This window comes from Sinocyclocheilus grahami, unplaced genomic scaffold (assembly GCF_001515645.1).
Source record: "Sinocyclocheilus grahami isolate Dianchi unplaced genomic scaffold, SAMN03320097.WGS_v1.1 scaffold225.1, whole genome shotgun sequence".
Lineage (NCBI taxonomy): Eukaryota > Metazoa > Chordata > Actinopteri > Cypriniformes > Cyprinidae > Sinocyclocheilus > Sinocyclocheilus grahami.
In genome coordinates this window covers 1,959,797-1,969,968 of record NW_015505404.1, presented here as the reverse complement: position 1 = coordinate 1,969,968, position 10,172 = coordinate 1,959,797, and the positions used below count along the sequence as shown (strand labels likewise).

Genomic DNA, 10,172 nt, shown 5'->3' with positions numbered 1-10,172 from the left:
GGAATTGTCGGTGGGGGGAGTGAATGTACAGCGCTCTCTTCCACCTTCAATACCACGACTGAGGTGCCCTTGAGCAAGGCACCGAACCCCCAACTGCTCCCTGGGTGCCGCAGCAAAAAATGGCTGCCCACTGCTCCGGGTGTGTGTTCACGGTGTGTGTGTGTTCACTGCTGTGTGTGTGCACTTAGGATGGGATAAATGCAGAGCACTAATTCCGAGTATGGGTCACCATACTTGGCCCCATGTCACGTCACTTTTTTCCCATTATGACGTTTTGCAGTATAAATAACTATTCACATCTGTTGTATGAAAAGCAAACTTAGAAATTCTGCCTAGTGTTTCATGAAAAAATGTTCAACAAAAATAATAGGTTAAAAGAAAATAGGAGCACAAAATATACTTACTGTTACTTTTATTATTATAAAATATTATTAAGTGTACCACTCCTTTAATGTAAATCCCCAGTTCAGAATAATGGAAGAACAACATTTTGTTTATTTACCTCAGGGGCAGGGGCTTCATTTGGGCTTTCTTCAGACTGGGCATTTATCATTGACCTCAGGGTCCCTTCCTCAAACTGATGAACATAAACAAATACAGAGATCAGTTTTATGCTCAGAGACCACAATGACATTTTTACACGACTGTTCTTACCTTAAGTCTGTTGAGCTGATCTTGCAGCATGACTTTTATTTTCAGAAGAGTCTCCTCTTCCTTCTTGAGCTCCTGAAGGCGACTCAGCATAATGGATGAGTGTTTCTACAGCATTACTGCACATAAAACAAGAAGAAAATGTCTTTAGTTTGCTCTATTACAGGACATGTTCAGCCCGGAATTAAGAAACAAACATGTATTGCTTTTTATGAACTACAAACTACATTTAAACAATGCTGAAATGAACTGTACAGCCAGTAAGATGGAGTTTGTAGTCGTGTTTGCTGTTTGGTTCATGAGTACATCATGTTCCTGATCTCCTGTGGTTTAAAGGCTTCTGTTGCTTTTCCTGGGAATTACGCTGGCCTTCCATGAGTTATCGAGTTTTATTCAGACCTTTAATATACATAAATAATGCATCTTCTAAACGGTTATTTTACTGACATTTTCTAATGTAAACCCGAGTCGGAACACATCTTACAATAATGCACTGTGCAGACTCAGCTCATTTAGCAAGCATGCTAGCGGAAATAAAAACGGTTACAAGCAACTGATCTCGTTTAGCGTTATTTCTTTTTTAGCCTCATAAACTAAACGACTTGACTTACTTTATTGGTTCAACACGCACTGAAGAAAGTGCATGGTTTCGATTAAACTGTTCATTTATTTTCTTCTCAACTCCACAGTTGTAGCATTCTGAAGAACAAGTCACGCGCACTTCAGCACGCATGCGCATTAAGCATGTTTTAAAAAAGTGCCGCAGGTTTGAACTGTCCAGAGTCATTCCCTTCTTCTATATTATATAATATAACATAAACAAGAAGACGATACAACTATACATAATAATATCATAATAATATTTAGTTTTATGTATTTCATATTTTTTTTTCTAGATTGTATTCTGTATCATTAAAATAACACGGTAAATATAAATGATAATGTCAGGGCAACTTTTATAATAATGTAGGCTTAAGAAAGCCAATATACTGTTCTTAGATTTAAAATTATTACCATAAACTTGTTGTTGTTGTTATTATTTAATTATATATATATATATATAGACAAATATATTTTATTATATTTTGTATTTATTGTTTTTTATTTAGATTATCTATTCTTATTTGCCTATTAAGCTATTTTAAGCTTTCAGACTTCTAGATTTTATTTTAAAAGTTTTATTTTGTATGTATTTTAAAATTATAAATATTATATTTAATTTTATGGTATAATTTGTTTATATTTATAGTTTTTAAAATAAATACACAAATGATAATGTCAGCACATTTTAATAATTATGCTGGCTTTTTAAACAAACAACATTTATTATTATTATTATTATTATTATAGTTTAAAATTCTAGTTAAAATTTTTATTAAGATTTTATATTTAGTTATATTTTAATATATTTCTTTTTATTTTGTTCTAAATATTACTTATAGTTTTATTTTTAATATATATTAATATTATACTTTTGTTATAGCATTTAATATATATTATATTCATATTTTATATGTTTACAATTGTTGATATTTAGTTGTTTTTTTGTTTTTTTTTACATATAAGCATACACTCTTTAAAAATAAAGGTGCTTCAAAAGGTTCTTCAAGCGATGCTATAGAAGAACCATTTTTGGTTCCACAAAGAACCATTCAGTCAAAGGTTCTTTAAAGAACCATCTCTTTATTACCTTTTTATAATCTGAAGAACCTTTTTCACCACAAAGAACCTTTTGTCAAACAGAAAGGTTCTTCAGATGTTAAAGGTTCTTTATGGAACCATTTAGACAAAAAGGTTCCTCTCTATGGCATCGTGAAGCACCTTTATTTGTAAGTGTATTAAGCACCCACACTATATGATGACATTCTGCACGGAGCGCAGTAGCGACGCCATGTGGAGAAATTTAGGAAATGCATTACCATAAAAGAGAGAATGTTTGGAGACACATCAAAGTCTAAGGAATTTTAAATACTATTCATTCTATTCATATTCATGCTTTTTATTTTTATATATATACCCTTATCTATATACACTCTTAAGAAAAATGTTTCTAAACAGTACCAGAAAAGGGTTCTTCGGCTTGTAACAATAGCAGAACCCTTTTTAGTGCTAAATAGAACCTTTTTTATAGGGTTCCATATAGAACCATGCTTTAAAAATGCCATGTAGGACCTTAACGGTGTTATAAATAACCTTTTTAATGATAGTTTTTCATTAATATTAGTATGTTAATATCATTATTATTTGTATATATTATTTATTAAAGGGGTCCTATTATGCTCTTTTACAAAGTCTTGATTTAGTTTTGGGGGTGTACTAGAATAGGCTCTCATGCTAGGTTGTTTCGAAAAACACATTCTTTTTCACATATTTTACATTATTACAAAACCTCTCTCCCCAGTCTGGCATGAACGGCTGGAATAGTTCCTGTATTAAACGAAGGCCCGCCTTCTGAAATACAAAATGTGCTGTGATTGGTTAGCTGGGCCAGTGTGTGTTGTGATTGGCACCACTCAGTGCCTGGTTGGGAAATGGCATGCCCCTTACCACAGCCGCCTGCGAGCTTCAGTGTAAATATTTGAGCGCGATTTAAACCCGGATGATTGTAACCACTCTAAGTTCATCTGCCTTGGGAAAGCTAGCGTGTCTCCGACATAGTGATAACACTCATTGCCTTCTCTAGTGCAGCTCAACCAGGTTTCTTCCCATTCTTCGATATTTGTGATATCACAAATATATGCGTTGTAGTCCAAACAAGTCGTTCGTTGTAGTTTTTGAAAAGTGATTTCTGTTAAATAAAATATATCCTTTTGAATTGGACTTCGAGCTTTGTAACTTTGCAGATCTTTTTTATGCTCAAACACAGTGTTGGGGGTAACGCATTACGCGAGTTGCGTAATCAGATTACTTTTTTCAGGTAACTAGTAAAGTAACGCATTACTTTTTAATTTACAAGAGAATATCTGAGTTACTTTCCCCCCCCCCCCCACTTTTTTGATTACCCGCCCCCTTTTCCACCTTTTTATCGGAAGAGACACAGTGCACAGTAGAAATTGACTTTTCTATAATTAATCCATAGGAAAACCTTTCTTTGAATGAACACACATATCCTTCAGATCATCGTGTATGTTGTCTTTGAGATTTTATACTTGCTGAAGTGTGTTGAAATGTCTTCTTCTGCATTCTACTGTACGGACGTAAATTTACTTTCCCTTCAGCCTGAGGTTTATTCATGTCACTTTTGGTGTGAAAAGGCTTTTATATTTGCCAAAATTAGAATTTTTTCATTTTAAAAACAAACAAGTAGGCCCTGTCCAGATTTAAAAAGTAACGCAAAAGTAACGTAACACATTACTTTCCATAAAAAGTAACTAAGTAACGTAATTAGTTACTTTTTTATGGAGTAACGCAATATTGTAATGCTTTTTTATGTAATGTAATGTAAATTACTTTTAAAAGTAACTTTTCCCAACACTGCTCAAACAGCAACATTACAACTAAAGTTGAAAAAGTGAAAAAGCATAATAGGACCCCTTTAATATTGATTTTTACCCCTCTATCTGCCTGGTCTTATAATATCTTGAAGTGTCTATTAGGGTTTTACATAAAATCAACAACAACGTGTCAATTAGGCACTTTTATTTTTTTGTAATGATGTAAAATTGTAGCAAAAATAACAGTGTTCTAACAATAGTTATTAGCAGAATACATTCATGAATGACAATGGACATTGAACATAAATAAATGCTTAAAGAAGTAAAACAAAATAGAACATAAAATAGTGTTTTGAAGACCAAGCTCCAGTGAAATATCTTCCCAATCCTCTATGATGCCTCTAAGTTAATCGTTATCTGTATTTTGGTGTGACTGAGAGGCAGTTTCTCTCTGCAGATGATGAGGTTGTAGGATGTGACAGCATCTGAAATGCACAATTGAGTTTATGTGTCTCCTGTCATTTGTTTATGTGAAAACAAATGTTTATGAAGGCCAAAAGTAGTATGTGAGCATTTCACAATGTTAAAAGGAAAAAGTAATATAAAGTCATGGGATAGCTGGGTGTGTTTATACATAAACACTAATAATAAAAAATATAACAAAATGGACCATAAATTCAATATTTTTGTTACTTACTTAGCGAAGAATAGGAGAGTATCCTTAACTGAATAGAGCTGGTCACACTTACATGTTCTCTTAAACTAAAAAGAGAAAAGACATGGAAAAACCAATTAGCATTTGAAAGTTATAATTTATAGATATTTTAAGAAATAAATTATTTACCTGTTGAGAGTGTGTTGACGGTCTGTGGAGTTGGATGGCTGAGCTCCAGAAAATCAGTAATGAGGCATCTTAGAGAGCAGCCTCGGTTAGGGTTTTACAGTAAAACAACGACAATAACCACAACAGCATGTTGTGTGAATTATGTTTTTATTGACATGCAAAATTATCAGTGCTCTTAACAACAGTTATTAGCTGAACACATTAATGAATGACAATTGACAGTGAACATGAATAAATACATAAAGAAGTAAAACACAAAATAAGAACAAAAAATAGATGTGATGAAGACCAAGTTTCAGTGAAACAATCACAATCCAATCAATATGATGCCTTTAAGTCCATCATTTTGGTGTGATTAAGTGGCAGATGATGAAAAGTTTCCACAGCTTAGCAGAGCTGCACACACTTATGACCAAAAACTAAAAAAATAGATACGAATTTAAGAACACGTTTGTTTGTAAACCAGTTACTATTTTAAAGTTAAATTTGTATTTCAATTTAAGAATGAAATCATTTACCTGTTGAGAGTGTGTTGACAGTCTGTGTAGACGGATCACTGAACTCCAGAAAATCAGTAATGAGGTACTTTGACAGTTACAGATTTGAAAAACAAAAGGGCGGGAATAAAGAACCCTAAACTCTAACACAAAGAACCATTTCAGCATGAAAGGGTTCTTCAGAATGCTATGGTTCTAAATAAAACCATTACTGCATGTAAAGAACCTTTAAAGAACCATCATTTTTAAGAGTGTAGACAGAGAGAGATAGCAAAAGTTAAAAGTTTACATCTGTCCCCCAATTACCTGCCGTGCTGTACTGTCCTCACCTGCATCTGGTGATGTTTGAACTGGCAGGTGTCAACTTTACAGCACCAGGAAGCCTAATTCATTGCAAATGTAATACATGTTTCGAGTCCAGCACACAAAACACACACCCTGCTTCTCAGATGATTTGCACAACACTGAACTTCTGAGCTGATATTGTCCTATATCATTGAGTGCATTTGTCAGAGTCTATGGTACCATTAGAGGGCATTGTTCGTTTATTCAACTGCCTGATCTAATAAAACCTTCAGTGTCAGCTTGAAAGCAATGGATGCTCAGAAGGGCATCCAAGAGTATTTCTCAAGAACATTATCTATTATGACTGTTTTATGTATCACATACTAAACATATTGTGCACTGTTCTAATGTATGTTTTGTATTAGATGACTGGAATTACTTGCAATAAATAAAAGGAAGACTTGTGTGATATACACACAAACTCAAAGCCATCCGACTTTTTTTGGGGTATTAAAGCTACTTGCAGGTACCACATCAACACATCAACCTGTTCGGAAGACATGTACAAGTTTTTGCACGTGCCCAAACAATACCCAAAGGGGGAAAAAATGCTAATTTAAAGTAAACTCACATAAATCACAGATGGAACTCATTGATGTGGAGCACATCTAAAAGCTCTCTTAATCAGACTCTCAAAATGTTAGGAGAGCCCATTAGGTTCTTTTATAGGATTCCTTGACTAAACCCATCCAGATGTGTACACTGAGACACAGCATGTGAGCACCACTGGACAGTGTAGAGAACAAGAGACTGTCTAAAAGATATACCTGTGTGTTTCATGCATAAATAATGCTAAAATAGTCATACTATGATTTTTAGGGGTTCAAGTGCGAAGTGCTGAAACCCTATTGTATTTGTAAGGATTTTTATTATTATGATTATTTTTATTATTGTTATTATTATTATTCTGCCATTAAACTGATCAAACCATAAGGCTTAGAGACTTGAAACTAGGCCAGTGCATCTCAATGTTGGGAGACACTGGCAAAGACTCACCCCAATTGGCCAGTAGGGGGCGTTACAGTGATCAAAAACACAAAATTGCTAATAACTCAGACCTTTTTTTCATAGACTAAAGTGTCTTATAGACCATCTTCAGACAATTCTGGCAAAACGTTATCCAAAGCTTTTTGTTCAACCTAATCACTCTCGAATAACGCCTCAATGAATTTGACGAAGACGATGGAGACGAAGAGCTCGCCAAAGTGGACATGAGGCTATATCTCCTCAACCCTTCATTGCATTCAGACCAAACTTGGAGTTTGATATCACAACCATGACCTGAGGTTACCTGCAGAATTTCAGCACAGTGCCACCTAGTGGTCTGGAGATATGAAAGTTTGCTCTGTTTGCTTATAACTTCCGAAAGGTTTGGCCAAAAATCCAGTCCAGTCCAGGAAAAGTCCAGTCTCTTTAGATTTGACATAGACTAAAGTGTCTTATAGACCATCTTCAGACAATTCTGGCAAAACGTTATCCAAAGCTTTTTGTTCAACCTAATCACTCTCGAATAACGCCTCAATGAATTTGACGAAGACGACGGAGACGAAGAGCTCACCAAAGTGGACATGAGGCTATATCTCCTCAACCCTTCATTGCATTCAGACCAAACTTGGAGTTTGATATCACAACCATGACCTGAGGTTACCTGCAGAATTTCAGCACAGTGCCACCTAGTGGTCTGGAGATATGAAAGTTTGCTCTGTTTGCTTATAACTTCCGAAAGGTTTGGCCAAAAATCCAGTCCAGTCCAGGAAAAGTCCAGTCTCTTTAGATTTGAACTTGGATCAGCATACTGCAAAAAAATGTCAGTGGACTTAAACTTAAAATAATTGTGTATAACAATGTCTTTCCACAGTTTAAACAAGATACCTTCTGATGTTGGTTCATGTTTATTTTGTGCTATAGTAAAGAGGAAGAGATGATCGGTTCACGTGATGCTTGAACTGAGGTGTTACAGCGATCTTTCATGACACATTAAAGAGCCACGAAACTGTATTGTTTGAATTTCTTTAAAAAAGACTACATTTTAAGACTTTGTTTCATACCAGAAGTAACTGCTCTGTCTTGTCTGTCGGTACATTGGCAGTGTCCTCTTTGCTCTGCGATGTATTTTCCACTGCATGAGAACATGATGTGTGTCATGAGAGTGCCATGGCTTTTTGGATGTAGCAACAGTAACTAAGGGGGATGGGTCTTTGCAAAGGGTCAATTGCTGCTTGCAGCTATAATTTTAAATTATTTCATTATTATTATTTACATTTCCCCCCATTTTTAGATTATATTTATAATAGTTTCTATTTATCATATTATTATTTTGTATTTATTTTACAAATTATTTAAACCCATCCAGATGTGTACACTCACAGCACCACTGCATAAATTATGCTAACATTTTCATATTTTGATTTGATTTTAATTATTACTAGGGATTTAAGAAGATAGTTATTTTTATTATTATTATTATTATTTTTTATAATTTAACCCATTCAGATGTGTACATTGATACACAGCACCACTGGGCATTGTGTAGAGAACCTGTGTTTCAATTTCAATTCATTGTCATATTATGATTTTTTTAATCATTTGATTATTGTTATTATTATTAGTGTTTTTCCCCCCTATTTTTATTATTTATATATATTTTATTTATTGTATTATTTAAACCCATCCAGATGTGAACACTGATGCACATGTGAGCTGTCGTAATTTTTTTAATTGGATTATTTTTTTAGTTTTTTAAGTTTATTAAAAAATTATCTATTTTATAATTATTCCAATTTAAAGTTTATAAGTAATATAGTAAGGTTTAACTTATGTATAGTGAGTTTTGCACTTTACCAAACATTTCAACATTTTTCTCATTACATCGTGTATAACACATGATATATGAGTATATTATATAATTGCCGAGAAGGTGCTTGCCTGAAGCTCATTCGTGCAAGACTCTGCTCCTGCTTTTTATCAGCTCCTCAATCGTTGCTTTCAATCTCCATATATCTCACGTGAGGATAGCGCCAGCAGACATGTTGTGGCAGATATGGCATGTCCAGATAGACTTCTGCCAAGGCAGTGGCTGTGGCAGAGACAGCCTGGTGCTGCCATCTGCAGGTGAGGTCACTGGGTTCAGTGAGTGCAGAGAGCTTGGATGATGGTCACTGGAGACATCTGAGGCTCTGATAACACAAACCTGGCCAACTTCACCCACCTTTAATGTCACGTCTCCTCTCTTCCTGGCCAGACCTCCAAAGAGGGCTTAGCACTTGTGTGCTGTATGCGTGTGTGGATGCCAGACTGCGCAGAAGGATGTAACTGGAGCGCTCCGTCAGCACTGGGGGAGCCCATAGTGCTGCTGCCTGCCTCTTTTGGGGTCATAGGGGAAATGGTGCAGGGCTTACACAGCTGCCAGTTCCAAGCACAGACATGGGAGAGACTCAGGGAGTGAGTGGGTGATTCTCACGGAACATGGTCAGAAAAATATTTCACTCTAAAATCAAAGGAAAGAAATTATTATTTTAATTAATTATTATTTAAGAACATTATTTATTTTCATACACATTTATTAAAATAAATTATAATAAAATAAAAATCAATTAATAAATAGAAATATACAACAACATATGCAATAATATAAAATACACAATAACTAAATAATATACAGGTGAATCTCAATAAATTAGAATGTCGTGGAAAAGTTCATTTATTTCAGTAATTCAATTCAACTCAATGAAGTGCAATGAAATTAAAATTAAATTGTGCATTAAAGTTTTTAATATAAATAAAAACATTAATGCATTAATATGACATTAACATTAATATTTTAATGTTATTTATATAAAATTGATATAAAAACATAAAAACAAAATAGAAATCATATAAAATAAATAACACATTAAACACACTATTTAAAAAAATATATATATATCTTGAATCAAAATGTTATGAATTATATATATATATATATATATATATATATATATATTATAGTTGTAAATAATTTCTATAAAATGAATATTTATTATTAAAATCTCTCTATATATATATATATCTTTTATTTTTAATTTTTACCATATTTGTAAGTGTCATGAATCCGGTTCATGGACTGCCGTCCAATTGCCACCAGAGGTCACTCTTCCATTATATTGACTCTCTCACTACACAGACTTTCACATGTCACCCCGGACTGCATTTCCATGGCAGTAGAATACATTTCATCCATTGCACTGATTACACACACAGCTGCAACCAATCAAACACACTTTATAAGCCATGGACTTCCTCTTTCAAATCTCAAGAGTATACTGTAACGGCATGACAAGGATGAGAAACGTACAGATCCATTTGCAAGCTTTTATTCAAAGACGTGGTCACAAAACAGGCAAGGGTCAGACAATGGCAAAC

General features: G+C 34.1%; 1 protein-coding gene across 2 annotated transcripts in view; it reads right to left on the bottom strand.

Annotated features, from left to right (window-relative positions):
* Positions 1 to 1,401, bottom strand: part of LOC107596973 (snRNA-activating protein complex subunit 5-like) — a 5,453-nt gene extending 4,052 nt beyond the window's left edge. Inside the window, exons 1-3 of one of the 2 annotated variants that reach the window (XM_016287854.1) lie at positions 1,263 to 1,401; positions 655 to 770; positions 503 to 577 (exon numbers count right to left, since the gene is read on the bottom strand). In XM_016287854.1, coding sequence (XP_016143340.1) covers positions 503 to 577; positions 655 to 744 — 165 coding nt within the window. In that variant the 5' untranslated portion in view covers positions 745 to 770; positions 1,263 to 1,401. Of the gene's footprint in view, positions 1 to 502; positions 578 to 654; positions 771 to 906; positions 1,175 to 1,262 lie in introns of those variants that run through there. The other variant, XM_016287855.1, reaches the window with a different exon arrangement.
* Between the last annotated feature and the right edge of the window lie 8,771 nt (positions 1,402 to 10,172).